At 42.9% G+C, this 19,324-nt stretch overlaps 1 protein-coding gene across 3 annotated transcripts; it reads right to left on the bottom strand.

Moving 5' to 3' along the window:
• Positions 1-421: 421 nt before the first annotated feature.
• Positions 422-16,329, bottom strand: H2-Eb2 (histocompatibility 2, class II antigen E beta2). Of its 3 annotated transcripts, none has more exons than NM_001033978.3 (5): positions 16,041-16,157; positions 8,283-8,549; positions 7,342-7,623; positions 5,947-6,057; positions 422-3,024 (listed from the first exon to the last, which is right to left on the bottom strand). In NM_001033978.3, the coding sequence occupies exons 1-5, from the start codon at positions 16,138-16,140 to the stop codon at positions 2,921-2,923; spliced, it is 864 nt and encodes a 287-aa protein (NP_001029150.1). In that variant the 5' UTR covers positions 16,141-16,157; the 3' UTR covers positions 422-2,920. The 3 variants fall into 3 exon arrangements, with proteins under 3 accessions (NP_001029150.1, XP_006524553.1, XP_006524552.1); XM_006524490.4 differs by having other exon boundaries at positions 2,921-3,021; positions 16,041-16,328; XM_006524489.4 differs by lacking the exon at positions 422-3,024 and adding an exon at positions 3,739-5,477 and having other exon boundaries at positions 16,041-16,329.
• Between the last annotated feature and the right edge of the window lie 2,995 nt (positions 16,330-19,324).

The following is a 19,324-nucleotide window of genomic DNA, read 5'->3' as shown; positions in this document are numbered from 1 at the left end:
ACTAGGGTTTTAAGCTTCTGCAGATATTATTGCTTAAAAACATGTCCATCTGGTAAACCACAGAGTGGAGTTGGAGTTGCTGTACAGAAGGCTCTGGATTGATGTGTGTTGGAGTGTGTGTGTCAGGGGGTAGTTGGAGGTGGGATATGAGAGTGAATGTGACCCTCTCCCCCTCCCATTTCCCGTTTTGTGAAATTCTCAAAGAAAGTTGATGAGTTTCTGGCTGCAAAGAAGAAAAACTAGACTCAGTGTGTGTGTGTATATGTGTGTGTGTGTGTGTGTGTGTGTGTGTGTGTGTGTGTGTGTGAAGATGCCATGAATTCTGAAAGTGTGAGCAGGTGGTTGGGGGATCGTGGGAGAAGCTGGGTGGTAGAGGGAATGGTGGAAATGATGTAAATATACAAATTCAGTATACTTACTTATGTATGAACTCTCCAAACAGATTTATTAAAAGGAAAGAATGAGAATTATTATTTGGCTCTTGTAATGGCTTTTATGCTTATCCTTAGCAGAACAAATCTCAAAAGTGAGGGCCTGGCCTTGGGTAACTAATGACAATGACAGAGCAGGGGCGATTGTGGACACTGGTAATGACCACTGGTAACAACATCCTTTGCATTAGGAAATGGCCAGGGGACACTGAGGGCCAGCCTGGGTTCTATGGCAGAGTCTCATGTTTCAGATCCTCTACAGTGGCTGATTGTGAAATTAAGGAAGTGGTTAGCTTGGCTTCAGAAATAGGTCAGTGGAGTCGGGCTGGTGAAGGTCTTCCTCAGTCCCTTCTTCCAGCCCCAGGGGCTCTGCTTCCAGGTTTAGTCCATTTAGCTTCCTTTCTGTCACCATGACAAACACTCTGACAAAAGCAACTGATGGAAGATGGAATTGATTGATTGACAATTCCAGATTCCAGCCACATCTGCTGTAACATCAAGGCAGAAACACAAGGGCACTCCATGCACATTCAGGAGCAAAGAGAATGGATGCTTGGACTATAGACATGCAGAGTCAAGGACAAAGAGAATGGATGCTTGGACTATAGACATGCAGAGTCAAGGACGGAGAGAATGAATGCTTGGAATACACTCACACACAGTCAGGAGCAGAGACAATGGCTGCTGCTGTGTGTGCCCTTAGCTATTGAGAAAGTATTAGAGACTAAATCCAGAGACATCAATCTATGTAGAAAGGCCAGAGTGGTGCAACATTTGAGAATCAGTTAATGCAATTTGTACTAATTGAGAGATGGATATAAAACAATACTTATTCACCCACATAAACTCATAAAAGGGATGGTGGTGGACTTTGCACTGGGTCTTAAAGTTGTGGTTCTTTTTTGTTTCTTTTTGAGAGATCTGGTTTCTCAGGAAATCTGTAGTAAAAAGCAATTTAATTGATCTTGGAAAAGACATCTGCCTTGCTTCTCACATCAGACATGGGGTTAGGATATCCAAAGCTATCCCACATGGTATCTAGAACAATATGCAATGGGGCAATGAAACAAATGGCCAAATAAATACACAAAAAGGATTAGAATGTCTAAGAATACAAAATTGTCATCGCTTCCTCTACATATAATCAGATACATAGGAAGAAAAAAACAGATATTAATACGAAGTTTAATAATGTAGGTTACAAAATCATTCTAAATAAAATTCTGGCAGAAACAAATGAAACCAAAGTCACTACCATGTTACTTTCAACAATAGTATTAAAAAATGTCAACTTTCAACTGCATGCTGCTGCTGAAGAGAATTTTATGTCTGTACATACAAGTACACAATATTTTTCATCAAAAAATATATGTGTGTGCACATTCAGACAGCACTAGCAACATACTAGGAAGATTTTTGTTTAGAAAAGTATAAACTATCATAGCAAAATATAAATGTAGCTAATCACAGGGAAGAGTAGACTTGGCGACAGGAAGATGGAACGTACTCACGATATTCTCTCTAGATCACTCTGTAAATACAAACTGCTTGGAAAACCAGAGTGAACATATTTGTTTGTTTGTTTGTTTGTTTATACTTGCTGGTTTGTATCCATTCCTTATCTCTATTACTGATAAAGGGAATCATTAAGCAGTATTTCAACTCCACATGTAAACCATGAAGTTTTATTAGATAAGGAAATTATTGAATCTAAGGTGAAGCTACCAATTTGGTGTCAGACACATCTAACATCACTCTAAGCTCATCAAATTCCTATCAGAAAATCTAGTTTATGTAAATGCATAATGAATCTTACCATATGCATAACAGAGACTTGAATTTGCCCTAACATAAAATGAATTCTATGTGATTGTGTGTAAATCACCCTGGATCATCAATAACTAGGCTTAAATAGATTTATGACTGATTGCTAGCTGCTTCTTCTCCTCCTCCTCCTCCTCCCCCTCCTCCTCCCCCTCCTCCTCCTCCTTCTCCTTCTCCTTCTTTTCAGACAGGGTTTCTCTGTGTGGCTCTGGCTGTCCTGGAACACACTCAGTAGACCAGGCTAGCCTCAAACTCAGAGATCCACCTCCCTCTGCTTCCCAAGTGCTGGGATTAAAGGCATGCACCACAGCTGACTGGCGACTGCTAGCTTCTTACTTTTGAAACTAATTCTTCAAACATGACTGAGACTGACTCTCAGGATCCTGCTCAGCGCAGGTTCACAGAGGAGCAGACACCCATCATTTGAACCAAGTCACAGGTCCTCTTTAAACTCATCCAAAAAGTTTCTAGCTGTCTTCATGACATCTGTAGTACTTAGCTGCTCTAACAAGCCATGTGCAAGTTTTTAAATGAGAGGCAATGTGGTAGTTTGAAAGAAAATGGTTCCCATAGGATCAGTGGGAGTGGCACTATTAGGAGATATGGCATTCTGGAGCAGGTGTAGTCTTGGAGAAAGTGTGTCACTGAGGGCTGGCTTCCAGGTCTCAGATGCTCAACCCAGGCCCCATGTGGCATTCACTCCCACTGCCTGTCAATCTGGATGTGAAACTTTCAGCTCCTTCACCAGCACCATGAGACACTGATCCTGCTAAAAGAGAAAGTGGGGAATAGCCATGAACTCAATGGTCCAGGAGACAATTTTCTGAACAGAACACCAATAGCTCAGGCTCTAAGATCAACAATTAATAATTGAGACATCATGAGACTGAAAAACTTCTGTAAAGCAAAGAACACCATCAATAAACATTGGCTTACAGAATGGAAAGATTTCTCCAATTCCAAATATGGCAGAGGACTGATTTCCAAAAGAGCCCAAGAAACTACATATCAACAAACCAAATAATACAATAAAAATAGGGTACAGATCTACAATGAAAATTCTCAACAGAGGAACCTAAACTGCATTAGAAGCACTTAAAGAAATGTTTACATTGTGAGCCATCAGGGAAATGCAAGTCAAAATGACTCTGAGATTCCATTTTGTTCCTGTCAGAGCAGCTAAGATCAAACACACAAGTGACAGGTCATGCTGGCAAGGTTGTGGAACAAGAGGAACACTCCTCCATTGTTGGTGGCAGTTCAAACCTATGCAGCCACTATGGAAATCAATTTAGCAGTTTCCCATAAAGTTGGGAATTGATCTACCTCAAGAACCAGCTGTACCACACCTGACATATACCCAAAAGACGATCTGCCATCCCACAAAAAAACAAAAACAACAACAACAAAAAAAAAACTTGCTCAACCATGTTCATAGCAGCTTTATTTGTAACGTACCAATGTTGGAGCAAACCTAGATGTCCCTCAATTGAAGAATGAATATAGAAAATGTGGTATATTTATACTATGGACTATTATATAGCTGTTACAAACAAGGACATCATGAATTTGCAGGCAAATGGATGGAACTAGAAAAAATTATCTCGAGAGAGTCAACACAGACCCAGGAAGACAAACATAGTTTGTGCACACTTATAAGGGGATATTAGTCGTAAAGTATGGGATAACCGTGTTAAAAATCACAGACCCAGATAAGCTAAAAAGAAGGGCTTGGGAGACGGGTGGGATAGGGATGCTTGAATCTCACAGAGAAAAGAAAATAGATTTGACAATGCTGGTGGAGGGACTGTTTGGGGTGAGAATAGGAGGGGTGATGTGGGGGAAGTGGAGAAAGAGAGTAGTAGAGAGAGACAACAGGATTGGGGGTGCATCTCTGGGAGGAGCTAGAATGCTAGGATAGTAGGAAACCCCCCAGAGTCTATGAAAGTGACAATAGCTAAGACTCCTAGCAAAGGAGGATATGAAGTTCGAACCAGGTAGGACTTCCAGTGGAGGGATTAGGACAGCAACCCAGCCACAAAACCCTAAACCCACAATTTGTCCTGCCTACAAGATGTGCAGGCATAAAGATGGAGCAGTAATGGAGGGGAAGGCCAATCAAAGACTGGTCCAACTTGAGACCCAAACCATGAGAGGGAGCCCACTCCTGACAATGTTAAAGATGCTCTGCTCTGCTTGCAAATGGTAGCGTAGCACAACTGTCTTCAGAGAGGCTTCACTCAGTAACTGAGGCAGACAGATGCAGAGACCCACAATCAAACATCACATTGAGCTTGGCAATCCTGTTGTCCAGGGGTGGGAAGGATTGTTGGAGCCAGAGGGTCAAGGACACAAGAAAACCTACAGAAACAACTAACCTGGGCCCACTGGGCTCACAGAGACTGAACTGCCAACCAGAGATCTCCATATGGGATCTCTAAAGTGTGAGCAGGGGCTGACTCTGACTACATTGTCTGACTTTGGATCCCTTTTCAACTGGGCTGCCTCATCTAGCCTCAACAGAAGATGCGCCTTTTCTTACTGCAACTTGATATGCCAAGGCTGGTTGATATCCATGGGAGGCCTGCCTTCTTTTGAGGAGAAGGGGAGAAGGGATGGATGGGGCGATGGAAGGGGGGGACTAGGAAGAAAGAAGGGAGGGGAAGCTGCAATCAGGATGTAAAGTAAATAAATAATTTAATTAATAAAGAAAATTTAAGCCAGCAGGACATGGCATGCTTAAATTCCAGTACTCCAGACACAGAGGAGTACTCCTCCTGGATCTCTGTGAGTCCCAGGCCATCCTGGTTTACAGGCCAGCCAGGACAATGCATATATTTTTTGCACAGAGCATGGTGTTTGCTTTACACAGAGACATAGGCACAGACACACACACATACACACACAAACAGAATTACTGAATTCTGCATATGTATTATTTCATATACTTATAACTAAAGGAAGTTCATGTTTCAATGATGTAATCTTTCCATTCTGTTTTCTGTATGCTGTCCTCAAAATTGCTTAATTGAGGAAAATTGTGATGGGGTATTATGTCACCGGATCAGCTTCAATGCACCAGACAAATGTCAAGAAATACGAAGAAAGAGGGGAGGGCAGGGGAGGGTCTTCTGTCCAGGGGCTGCCAGGAACAGGCACAGGCACAGGATGAGCAGCCATCAGGGAGCACAGAACCAGGAGGAGGCAGGCTCTGGGAGAGCACTGTCAAGGGAGGAGCACAAACCAAGCAGGACATGTTCATGACATGGAGACATGGGGAGAACTCCTTCCTTCCCCTCCCGAAAGCTCAACACTGAGCAGGGAGGAACTTCTCATGCCCCAAGTCAATGCTGCTTCAGAGCACAGGCCTTCAGTAAGTGCAGGGAGCAAGGCTCAGTGCTAACTGCCTAGCCAGACCCTGGCAGTGCCCAGTGGCTCTTTCTTTCCTGTGCATTTCTCAACCCGATCTGTCAGGATGTTTAATAATCTCTTATCTGCAAGTTACTGCAAGTTATGGCTACAGGTTTCCCTCTGGCAGTCATAGACTGTTGCTTAGTGTCTGGGATCATCTGGGGGTTGAGCATCTTCACACAGATTCTGCCAATTCCCTGGTAATTTAACCATACCTAAGCCATGAATAACTCTCCCACATGAAACGCTATGGAGTCTCAGCCACCGCCAGGCTTCTTACCTCTCAGATTCCTTAAATAGAAGAACAGCCCCACTGCGAGGATGAACAGACCTAGCGCCATGCCCATGACTCCGCTCAACAACTTGTTCTGTGCAGATGTGGACCGAGCCCCTAAGGATGGAAGCCAGATATGGGTTTTATCACAAATTCAACACCTGATATCAGAGCACTGGGGTAGTTAGAACTTGCCACTTCTGGAAAGATATTTCAGAGTCACAGCAAAAGTGGAAGACAGTGGCTGCAGCCATGGATGAGAATGTAAACATCTAGAGTTGCTTTATCCATCTCTGCCATCTCTTGTAATGAAACTGGAGAACTTATTCCTGTTAACTGAACAGCTGCAGCTGGTGGCTGGGTAGTGTTGCATACCACAATGTTGTCCAATAGTATGTTATGCATGATAATTGTGTCCATCTCTACATCCAGCAGTGAAGAAGCAGTTCAGACCAAGATGCCAACGGTGGTACCCCTGGGCATTTTCTGAGCCATTGCCTAATGAGGGAGTCAGCCATTACACAGACTCAGAATGGAACTAGACCAAGAGGAACCAAATACATGCTGACCCAAAGCTAGAGTAGCCCTTTGTCCTTATCATGTTACTGCTACTGTCTTGTCCCAAGAGAGACAGTGTCACCTGTCCATTGTCCTGTGGCAGAAGCTACCATGACTCTTGGGTACCCCTGCAGGTCTCCTGTGCATATCAAGCATGTTCAGGGGTGGGAGTCACCTAACTTGCACATGTGAGATGATAAAAACGGGGACAGCTGCCTGGAGTTCCTAAGTAACTTGGTCCAAGGTTATTTGCAGCTCTGCGGTCAATAGTGTTCTGTGGAGAACTTGCATCTTACTTGAGTCTGCTACATCATAAAGAAATGAAATTGGAGAATTTGACCATCGACAGACCTTGGGACGATGGCTGAAAAGCCTATGATGGCAACTCCACTTCGCTCTTAATAGCTGCTGTCCATGAGGAAGTGTGTCTTTCTGGGGCTATGTATAAACCTTATAGGTTCATTTTGTCCCAATCTTGACAAAGAACCCAGCTCATGCCATGTACTGTACTGGGGACATGTGTCTTCATTGACAAACCCTGCAGAAGGCACCCAGTGCCTTCACCCAATCTATCTAGATCTTTACTTTTTCAGTGACTTTCTGTTTGGGAACATTTCCACAAGGCCTCCATCTTAATCAGCAAGTGTACCGGGCATAGATGTTGAACTATGTGAGGAATAAAAGCTAGTAACTTGGAAATTGTATTCATTTTTCTTGTGGAGTCACCCATGTGCTTCCCTGGTAGGCAGGGATTTACAGGGTCAGAGAAAGGGAACAGGCAGAGAAAGTCACTCCTACTACACAGTGGTTGGGCATTTGCAGAGTCAAGGGTTTCCCACTCACTCCACTCCACTGTGACAGGGCTGGTCAGGCTGGGATGCTCCACCTGGCAGGTGTAAACCTCTCCACCCCGAGGAACCATCTCCAGCATCACCAGGGTCTGGTAGGTCCAGTCTCTATTTTGGATCAGTCCAGTGGACACAACTCCAGTCTTCTCCTCCTCGCCATTCCGGAACCATCTGACTTCAATGCTGCCAGGGTAGAAGTCAATCACAGAGCAGACCAGGAGGTTATGGTGTTCCAGAGGCTGTGTCTTTGCAGGGTACACAGTCACCTTGGGCTCAGCTAGAGGAGAAAAGGAGGTGAGAAAGAACCCTGAGGATAAAGCTGTCCTCCCTGTAGGCTGCCTACCTGCCTCCATCCACCCAGGCTGAAGATCTCAGGGATTCTAAACCTGTCCCTCAAGTTAATCCTGACAGCAGGATCTGTTGGGTCTGAAAAAAAAGTATAAGGACTTATTTTATAACATGGAATAGTAATTCTTTATTGAACTGAAATATTTTCAGTTTGAAAATATGCCTGAAAGTAGAGTATGTAGAGATCATGAATACAGAACTTCAAAGCACATATATCAGAGAACAGCTCAGGAATGGTTCTACCCTGGGAAGCAGGAAACAGAAAGAGTTGGTTCTCAGGCGTCCCAATGCAAGAAAAAGTTAAAAAGTCATTACGGTAAGAGCTAGGTGATGGTTCAGTAGATAAAGGTGCTTGCTTCCAAGACTGACGGTCTGAATTCATTTCTCAGGACCATAGGATGGATGGCGAGAATGAGACTGGTAACCTGTCTTATGATCTCCACACACGTGACACAGAACTCTCCTCTCTCTTCTCTGTCTGTCTGTCTGTCTGCTGACTGTCTCTTTTACACACACACACACACACACACACACACACACACACACACACACACACCTCAACCCATCTACTCTCTATCTAATGCTTACCTTTTAAGTTCAACATGAAGATATCCACAAGGTCATAGTTATTTCTGCACCTGTCTACTGAGGCACGATAATTGTCCAGCATGTCCTTCTGGGTGTTCAAGTACTCAACTATGGGCCGCCCCAGCTCAGTCACTGCCAGGAACTTCCCAAAGTCACTGTTAAAGCGGGCAAACTCTTCCTGGTTATAGATGAATCTGGTCACACTCCACACACGCTCCTTCCCATTGAAGTAGTGACACTCAGCCTTCAACTGCTCCAGAAAACGTGCTGTGGATACATGAACCCAATGACAGGATGTCTGTGAGGACAGACAATGCTCCAGAATGGCAGTCAGTGAAAGGAACTGTGACACCTGCAGAGATCTCACCTGCTGCACACTCTAATCACACTAGCCCACACCATGAACCCATCCTCACCACCTGAAGCAGGGGAAACACTTGAGTTTTGTTACCATGGTTTTGATAGAAAATCCTGCCAAAAACAATTTAGGGAAGAATGATTATTTGGATTATAATTTGATAGTATCGACTATCTTGATGCTTTGTGTCTACAGTCAAGAGCAGAGAAAGACAGACAGACAGACAGAGACGGAGACAGACAGAGAGAAACAGAGAGACAGAGAGAGACACACAGAGGGAGAGCAAACACATAGATCCTTATATTTCTCATGTAGCCTCCTCCTCTCATGCTTTTCACGAACTGCTGCCTAAGGAATGGTGCTACCCACAGTGGGCTGAGTCTTCCTACATCAACTAAGAATCAAGATAGTTCCAAACAGACATGCCTACAGGCCAGCCTGAGAGATAATTCATGTTTAGGTCTCTCTTCCCACATGATTTAATTGGAGTCATGTCAAGTGGAGAGTTAAAACTAGCCAGCACAAAGAACATGCAACACAGGGATCCTGCTCCATCAACCACATTGTTTCATCTCATGCCCACAGGTCTTCTTGCTCACCTTAAACAGCATCCATCTTGACTACTATTCTATAAATCACACCTAAGAATGTGCCATGCGTGCCAGGCCATGTTGTTTCAAAGAGAGAAAATTCAATCTCTTCACTCTTGGATCTTAAAATTAGTGGAAGTGAGGCATGAAATTATCAAAGATTTAAAAATTCAAACAGATGTAATTCTATGAAAAGAGAATAACAATGCAGACTTTAGTGACACAACATAGAGGCACTGCTGTGTTGGTTTGAATATGCTTGGCCCAAGGACTGGCACTATTGGAGGTATGGACTTCTTGAAGTAGGCATGTTCTTGTTGGAGTAGGTGTGACCTTAGAGGAAGTGTGCCAGTGTGAGCATGGCCTTTAAGAACCTTGTCCTGTGTGCCTGGAAGCCAGTCTTCTTCTAGCTGCCTTCAAAATGAGAGGTAGAACTCTCAGCTCCTCCAGGGCCATGACTGCATAGACGCTGACATAATGCTTGCCATGATGATAATGGACTGAACTTCGGAACCTGTAAGCCAGCCCCAATTAAATGTTGTCTTTTATGAGTTGTCGTGGTCATGGTGTCTCTTCACAGCAGTACAACCCTAACTAAGACAACTGCTGAGCAGTGGCTCTTCAGATGTGTAAGTTGATGTCAGCTGGAAGAAAGAAGGTGATTAAAGGGAAGAGAAGCAAATGTGGCGATAAGACCATTTGTGAAAAGCTTTAAGACATGATGGATTTCAAGAATACAGAGGGCACTAAGGAGAAAATAAGGGTATGAGGGATTAGGTTGTAGGTGTCATCATGGTGTGATGGTTTGTATATGCTTGGCGCAGGGAGTGGCACTATAAGGAAGTGTGGCCTTGTTGGAGTAAGCGTGTCACTGTGGGTGGGTGTGGGCTTTAAGACCCTTATCCTAGCTGCCTGAGAGTCATGAAGATGTAGAGCTTTCATCTCTGCCTACACCATGTCTGCCTTGATGCTGCCATGTTCCTGCCTTGATGATAATGATTGAATTTCTGAGCCAGTAAGCCAGCCCCAATGAAATGTTGTCCTTTATAAAAGTTGCCTTGGTCATGGTGTCTGTTCACAGCAGTAAAACCCTAACCAAGACACATGGGGATCCCCACCTCTTCAAAGACTTGACTTCCAAAGCAGAAGCAAACTGTAGAAAGTGGAATTCCCCTAGTTATTGTGGAAACAGCATCTAGGGGACCAATGAACTGGTGGGCTGGTAACACTTGGCACAGTGGTAAATGTATCTTGTGACAGGCACAGGTCTTTACACAATCCTATGTGTATTGTTGCTTCTCATCCTCAAAGATCGCTCTGCAGCAGGTACCATCCTCTCACTTGTAACAAATGCACAGTGGAGTCAAATGACTTCTAACATTGCACATCAGGGAAGGTCAAGAAAGAGTTAAGCAGCATGGGTAAATATGGCAGTGATGTTCTGGTGTATACCAATCCCATACCCCTCATGCGAAACTTCCGGGCTAGAAACCATCCAAGATGGCATACCACCAGGCATGATCCTAGTACAGAGAGGATCTGGGAATACAAAGGGGGAACTCTTTAAAGGACAATGACTGAGGGAGAACTCTGAACATCAGCCAATCAATGATGGCTATTCCTGGAAAAACAGAGTTGCCATGGTAATTCTGTAGACATGAAGAGGGGAACAGGGTAAATGACAACCAGTGTGATGGAGTGTCTCTTTAGTTTCAGCTGCTTAGCATACTGAGACAGGAAGATGGCAATTCTTCCCATATATATGTCTTCCCAATATATGTAATGAGTTTGTTGTCAACCTGAACAACTTTGCAGCATACTGTTTCAAAACAGAGAAGAGAAGAGGAGAGGAGAGGGGAGGGGAGGGGAGGGGAGGGGAGGGGAGGGGGGAGGGGAGGGGAGGGGAGGGGAGGGGAGGGGAGGGGAGGGGAGGGGAGGGGAGGGGAGGGGAGGGGAGGGGAGGGGAGAGGAGAGGAGAGGAGAGGAGAGGAGAGGAGAGGAGAGGAGAGGAGAGGAGAAGAGAAGAGAAGAGAAGAGAAGAGAAGAGAAGAGAAGAGAAGAGAAGAGAAGAGAAGAGAAGAGAAGAGAAGAGAAGAGAAGAGAGAAGAGAAAACCTAGGGATGGAGTGATCCAGTACCAGAGAACTTATCAGGCATAATCAAGGCCATGAATTTAATATTTCATATTAGAGAAAAAGAACAACTTGAATCTCAGGTGTGCAAAGCTGTTTCTCACCACTGTAACGAAATATCTCATAAGAAACAACCTAATGGAGCCCTTAGTTTATTTCTTTTTATTATATTTTGACTTCTGACTTGACAGGATAAAGGATACAGTCTGTCATGCAGAGGAAGCCTCAGAGGGAAGAGCTCAAGGTGGCTCTTCACATGGCCTGTGCAGTCAGGATGCAGAGAGATAACAAGAAGTGATCCAGCTATAAAGCTGCAAGGCCCACTCCCAGCGACGTACCTCCTCCCACAATGCTCCACCTCCTAAAGGTTCCATAGCCTTCAAAGACAAGGAGACTGCATGGACTGAGTGAATACAAGTGCTGTGGGAGATATTGCTTTCTCAAACCACTCAACTGTAGGGGTCACTGTAAGGTCAACAGGAAAGGCCCACCACATCCTGTCACAGGCAAACTGCAGCCTTCACAGCAGGAGAGTGAAGGGTCTTGTTCACATGACAGTTTGGGGAGCTTGGTGGCCTAATAATGACTGCTCAGATCTAGAGATGGGATTTGCTTTGGTCCATCCATTACCCAGAACACAGGCTGGTGCCCAGTCACTGATAGGGGACTTTTTTTTTTTTCAGAGGCTGACTGACAGTCAACCCACCATGCCAGCAGAAGGTCTGAGTTACTATGCACCGCACTAATGTATGCAAAGAAGGAAAGGGGTGGGGAGAATGGCAGGCAGGCAGGAAGAAAGGAAAACATAATAAAAATAACCTTGAATACAAATGAATTAAAGTCACCAATCAACTGATATAAACTGGCTGAAAGGATAAAAATAATACTCCACTATATAGTTGTTACAAGAAACTCATCACCTTCATGAACATATATAGAGGCTTGGAAGGAAGGCCGAGGAAGATACATCACAAAATTGGAAACAAAAATAGCGGCAAAATAGCAACATTCATACCAAGTAAAGAAGACCTTGAACTGTAACAAGTGAAAAAGACAAATAAGGTCTTTGAATATTGGTACAATGATAAATTTAACAAAATTATTAATGACTTTAAATGGACATACATGCATGTGCCTGGCTTGGGAACAATGCATCATACAAGTCAAATATTAATAAATCTATATATAGAAAGACTGTAACACCTTAATGAATGGGCAGCCTCTCCCTTATTCTCCTCAATGACCAGATGTACAGAGAGAATCATCAAGTAACTTCTGAGTTCCCACTTTACAGGACAGAGGCAGAAAAGCCACGCCTAATCAGAGAACATCCCATCCAACGCCAGCAGAGCACACAGCTGTCCTAGCAGGATGTGACCATTCCCCAGGACACAGCACATGGTGATCCATGAATTGAGGTTCAAGAGATATTGCATTAAGTTAGCGCATGCATCATCTCAGAGCAGAATGGAGTAAAATTGCAGTTAAAAAGACATTAGGATGGGCTGGAGAGATGGCTCAGAGGTTAGGAGCATTGACTGCTCTTCAAGAGGTACTGAGTTCAATTCCCAGCAACCACTTAGTGGCTCACAGACATCTGTAATGGGATCGATGTGCTCTTCTGGTGTGTCTGAAGACAGCGACAATGTACTCACATACATGGATTAAATGAATAAATCTTTAAAAAAAATAAGCAATTAGGAAAGTGGAAACAATATGGCTGGGATGCATTATAGGACACACCCCTAAATGGCAGCTCTATAATTGAAGAATCTAAGAAGGAAAACAAAGAACTTTCCAGAAACAAGCATGTGTTGGTGTCAGCAAAAGCTGCAAAGACAAGGAAGTTTGGGGAGTTTTTGTTGTTTCTTTAGAGTTGTACACCAGAGTGTGTTTATTGTGCAAGGTGATGGGTTTCATACTGACATTTTCTATCAAGTGTAGCATGAACCTTGGCTGTGTTCACGCCCCATTTTTCTCTCCTGCCTCTTCCTGGTGCTTTTCATTTTCCAGAATGGCCCTTCACCTGCACAGCTGCCTGTGTCCTGAGTCTCTCTTACTCTAGCAACTATGACTGCAGCTAGTTTTGCCCTGTTTCTGAAAGTAGTACCATTTTTGTTTTGCTCATCTTCCCTTTTTATGGGTAAATGAAACTTTTTTAACTTATAAATGCATTAATTGAAAATAACATAATATCAACTAATAAACAATACACCTAAAAGTTATCAAGGAGTTAGAAAAGCAACAATAACCTAGATGTGAAATCTGTGACAATAAATGATACATATCACTTCATGAATTAAAAAGGGAAAGGGAAATACATGGCACAAGTGATTAGTGAAGCAAAGAACTGTATTTGAAGGGATTACAAAAATTGAAAAACCATTAGCTGTGCTAACCAAGAGATAAAAAAAGAAAGCAAAGAAAAATAAAACTAGAGGTTAAAAAAAAGGCATTATCAGTTAAGCATATAATAGTGGGGTGTAAGACACTGCCTTGAGGGAGTCTATGTCAAACAACTGGCAAGCCTGGAAAAGATGGATAAATCCCTGAACAAATGCAGCTCATAGTAACTGAACCACAAAGAAATAGAAAAACAAAATAGACTGATAATAAGGAGAGTTCAGGTCTTGGTGCTGCCCGATTTCGTGAAACATTTGAAGAATTGACTCCAATTGTAGCTACAGAATTCTACAAACTGAAGTGGATAGTGCTTTGTCAACCCTTTCTAGGGAGGCCATTATTCCCTGAAACAAATAGGCAAAAATCCAGTCAAAGATAAACCAGCATCATAGCCTCTATGAACAGACATGTCAAAATTTCCAATAAAATGGTAGCAAATCAAAGGCCCACCAAATCTTCATAGGCCACACCCAAGCATGAGTCATCTTCCAGATGCAAGGACGGTTGGATGTATGTAAGTAAATAAGTATGAAAGCACAGCCTACCACAATGAAGGATTAAAGCAACATTGTCGTTTCAGCTGATGCTAGGAAGGCTTTTGATAAAGTTCATTCTGTTTGTGATAAGCAAGACTCAAAAAAATTAGGTGTAGAAGGAACATACATCAAAATGATGAAGGCAATAAATAAAAATCCACAGTCAGTTTTGGAGTGTGTGGAGCTGAAATCATTTTCTTCCTGCATCAGGTAAGACACAGGCTAGCCGCACTCCCTGCACTTGTTCAATGCATTACTGGGAGCCTTTGCAAGGGTTATTAAACAATAAAAACATCAGTGCAAGTTAACTATTGTTAATATAAATATTGGCAGTGTATGAGTCCAGCAGTTGTATTTCTTTACATTATGGTAATCACCAAAAACTTCACAGAGAAACTAAGACTCATTTACAACTGCACCTCAATAGCTGAGCAGTTAAATGATCTGCCTTCACCTTCTATGCTAATCTGGCCAACATGCCATGTCTCATGCATATTATTATTGATATGGCTCATTTGGCTTCAGGGGTGTTTCCATGGTCTTTCTCCAAATCTCTTCCTCATGGCTCCAAATCCTTCCTCTGATTGGCAGATGTCCCACCCTATTCTCTCTTCTGCCCAGCCATTGCATGATCAGTATTTATTGACAAGGCATAAAAGAAACGATAAGAATTATTTACACAAACATGAGAGAGGAGGTTCTTGGTATGACCATTACATGGCCATGTCTGGATTGAAACAAGATATGAGGGCAAAATATCAGCACTTGAATTAGACAAGGATGACCTTTACACAGTGCATGGAAAGGGCAGAGAGATGTAGTGAGGACCAACAAGCCCACACAGATAATTGAGACGAGAAGGTGAGCAATGGAACCTTCAAAGCTTGGGGAAGTCGCACAACACCAGACACTTTATTTCCTGACTGTCTTCTAACCCCAGGAGACATTAGCAGCCTTCACGCTGTCTGGCCCCAACCCCCAGGCTCTGGGTACTCAGTTTGAACCACATGTAACTGTTGATTCTGACATATTTTCTATATGAAAATAGAACTTCACATCTGAAACCAGGTGGATCCTCTCCTTCACCCTCAGGCAGAAATGCAGTTGATGCTTGAGACACAGTGCACTGTTTCAGAAGAACTGTTAAGTTTCAGGTACCAAGAGTATATTATCTGTATTCCTTGTCTAGGAGGCAGATTCAAATATTAAGTCCCAGGGTCCGCTCTAGGGTGCCATCAACAGCAGAGAGAGAACCCTGACTACTTCCCCTGACAGCATCCCAGCACGGGGATGGAGGTTTCAAAAACTCTGGGATTCAGGGAGACGAGATCAGGCCACAGATCCCAGTAAGGGCACAGCACAGTCTTTAGGACAGGGCCCCCCAACTCCCCTTAATTGCTCATGAAATCTTCAGGGAAATTTTCCAACTTAACATTTCAGACAGGTGCTATACAGGTCCTTATTTAAGTGCCCTGTCGTTTTCATGTAGGAAATGTGATGTCAGTGTTGACCGGACACATGAGGAGGGAAGGAATATGACCCATGTGTCAATTCCATTCATGGGTCTCAAAAGAACATCTAAGACACTTTTATATGGAAATAATATGAGATTCGTATGATTAAGAGAGGTGATCAAAGAAAAACTGAGAAGTTTTTTTAAAACCAATTGTAGACAAAATGAAGCTAGCCCCTTTGTTCCCAACCCCTAGCAACTCAGAACATGAGAGGTGGTGCACTTACGTCGTGGGTCCCTGACTAAAATCACCGGAGGGGTCAGCATCATCAGACTCAGGATCACAGCTGCCACACAGAGGCCTCTGGGGAGCCACAGAGACACCATGCTTGAGGAGAGGAGAGGTTGGTTGCTAGAGAGGCAGGCCAACCTGGCTGACTGGCAAGGGTGAGAGACTCCACCCACTGGTGCTGGGTTGGGCACCTTCAGTGCTGAAGAACCAATCAGCAGCCAAGAGCACCAGCAGCATCAGTTGCTGGTCAGAGGCGCAGAGTGAAGGTCTTTCTGAAATTTCCAGTTTCCTTTGTTAAGCAGACAGACTGCTTCAGCTCAGAGCCTAGAAGCTTTGATCAGTGTGGCTCTGCAGCAGTTGCATGGACGCTGTACTGAGCCACCAACTCTGATTGATGGCAGCCTTGACACCATCAGTCTGCCTCAGGCTAACTGAACCTGTGAGAGTCCAGTCCCAGTTGGGGTTCCTCCTATGACTTCCCCATCTGCTGAGGGAAATCCTCTAACATTTACTTGCCTTCTGCTTTATCCTAAGAAAGGTCATAAGAACTCTTTGCTAATGTGTGCATATAAGGTTAGAACGAAGACAATCACTGAACATAAAGTGTGAATTACAGTATAAAATACAATCATAGTATTTGTGAAATGTGAACCGTGTGCTGCATGATGATTACACATTATGTTAAGTAACGGTGACGACCTAGATCAAGAATGTGCTTTGAGTGACAGTTCAGAATAGGAACTCCAAGATTAATCCACTGTTCTGATGGTCCCTCTTTATCTATCTTGGTAGTTCTTGAAGTAGGATTTGCCACCCTGCAATAAATGTCACTACAATTCATTGAGTGAGTTTTTAGGTGCCCAAATCTGTACTCAGAGCTATTCCTGGTGCTATCTCTTAAAACTTTTGTTAAAAAGAAAACTTCATAGAATACACTTTGATTATGTTTTCCCTCAGTTCCTCCCGCCATTCCTCATCACCCAACTTTATGATATCTCTCTCTCTCTCTCTCTCTCTCTCTCTCTCTCTCTCTCTCTCTCTCTCTCTCTCTCTCTCTCTCTTTCTCTCTCTTTCTCTCTCTCTCTCTCTCTTTCTCTCTCTTTCTCTCTCTCTCTCCCTCTCTCCTCCCATCTCTGTGTACCAAATAAATCAGAACAGAAAACAAGTATTACACATATACAACCCCCTATTAAATGAAAATAAGAATAAAATAAAATAAAAATAAAAATGAATGTTGAACATTTTAAACTGTTTCTCTGATATATTTCACCTTTGAAAACACTCTGCTGAGATCTATTTTGTTTTCTTATTTTCCTGATGTTTTGGCTTTACCTTTTTAGCTCTTCATATATATTAGATACCCTCTATCATACATATAATTTGTAAAAATATTTTCCAATTCTCTAGGCTGCCACTTTCCCCATATGGTAGTGTCCTTTGCAGTATAGAATATTTTCATTTTCTTTTTTTAAAGATCTATTTATTATTATATGTAAGTACACTATAGCTGTCTTTAGACACACCAGAAGAGGGTGTCAGATCTCATTACAGATGGTTGTGATCCATCATGTGATTGCTGGGATTTGAACTCAAGACCTTCGCAAGAGCAGTAAATGAGCATTATCACTTGCCCGAAAAATGTTCATTTTCATGGTCCCATTTACTGATTCTTGGTCTTATTGCTTGGGCTTTCAGTGTCTTGTTCAGAATCTCTTTCCTGTGGCAATGAGTTCAACCCTGTGTTCCACTGTCTCTTCTGTCAGGCTCAGGGTATCTTGTCATGTCCTGAGTTCCTTGATGTGTTTGGAGTTGAGTTTTCTTTCTGCAGGGTGATAAGTATCTACTTGCATTCTTCTGCATGCAGGCATCCAGTTTGACCAGCACCATCTCCTACAGCAGCTGTCGTTTCTCTACTGTGTCTTTTCCACTTCTTTGTCAAATTTTTCTTACATATTTGTCTATAGGTGCAAGGACTTCTCTGGGTCCTCAGTTCAACTCCAATGATGACTGTATCTGTTTCAAGGAACACCATGCTCTTTTTATTACTCTAGCTCTGTAGTACAACTTGAAGGTGATACCCCAGCAGTTCTCTTACTATTCAGGATAGTTTATCTATCCTGGGTATTTTTGTGTTTCCATATGGAGCTGAATGCTCTCCTCTCAATTTCCGTGAAGAATTGTGTTGAAATAATGAAGGGGCTTGCACTGACTCTGAAGATTGCTTTTGCTAGGAAAACTGTCTTTACTATATTAATCACACCGACCAAGAGGCATGGGAAATTATTCCATCTTCTGATATCTTCTTCAGTGTCTTTCTTCAATGTCTGAAAGTTTTTCTTATACAAGCCTTTCACTGGCTTGCTTGCACCATAAGATAATTCTTGAGTCTATTTGAAAGGTGTTGGTCCTCTTTCTCAGATTTCTTTGCTCAGCCTGTCATTTGTATCTAGGTATTGATTTTTCTGTTAAAATTTTTTTTTCGAGACAGGGTTTCTCTGTGTAGCCCTGGCTGTCCTGGAACTCACTCTGTAGACCAGGCTGGCCTCGAACTCAGAAATCCTCCTGCCTCTGCCTCCCAAGTGCTGGGATTAAAGGCGTGCGCCACCATGCCCAGCTTTCTGTTAAATTTTTATCATTCTACTTTACTTAAAATTTTTATCAGTTGTCCTAGTTCCACAGAGGAATTTTTAGAGCCACCAGTGTATAAAATAATTTCATATCTTGACTTCTTTTCTTCCTGTTTGTAATCTTTTCATGTCCTTCAGTTGTCTTACTGCTGTAGCTAAGTACTACATCAAATAGGTATGGAGAGTGTGGACAACCATGTCTCGTTCCTGATTTTAGTGGAAATATGTTGAGTTTCTTTCCATCTAGATCAATGTTGGCTGTTCCTCAGCCTTAAACCCATGTATTCAGCTATCCCACATTCCAGTAACTAAATGGAATGGCCAACCTTGTGGTTGCATACCACAATACCTAGTCACCTGGTAAAATCAAGACTCTTAAAGCTTAATTAACCAATCAGATTCATCTATCACTAGTATCACAATTTACAAGATGTCAATACTTTAATTTCAGAGCCAATTGATAATGATAAAAGCTTTACCCAAATAATCTAACCTTATGATAGCACAACTACTTGTGGCTGTCAACAAACGCCATGCTGGTTCACATCCGCAGCCATCTTCCCTCTCCTACCCTGAGATGCTCCCTGTCTCTGCAACTCTTAGCTCTGGTTCCATTTTCCCTGTCCCATCACAGACCTCCTCTGCACTAATG

Source organism: Mus musculus, chromosome 17 (genome assembly GCF_000001635.26).
Source record: "Mus musculus strain C57BL/6J chromosome 17, GRCm38.p6 C57BL/6J".
Taxonomy (NCBI): domain Eukaryota; kingdom Metazoa; phylum Chordata; class Mammalia; order Rodentia; family Muridae; genus Mus; species Mus musculus.
Note: the sequence above shows the minus strand (reverse complement) of the source record. Positions and strands in the feature narration are given on the sequence as shown.

Excerpts from the sequence above, each read along its gene's own strand:
- H2-Eb2 (XM_006524489.4), bottom strand. The coding sequence starts at position 16,140 with ATGGTGTCTCTGTGGCTCCCCAGAGGCCTCTGTGTGGCAGCTGTGATC. Across the intron at positions 8,550-16,040 it reads TTTAGTCAGGGACCCACGAC|CACGTTTTCTGGAGCAGTTG; the intron begins GTAAGTGCACCA and ends ATGTATCCACAG. Across the intron at positions 5,478-5,946 it reads CTATTTAAGGAATCTGAGAG|TGCTCTCCCAGAGCCTGCCT; the intron begins GTAAGAAGCCTG and ends CTCCCTTGACAG.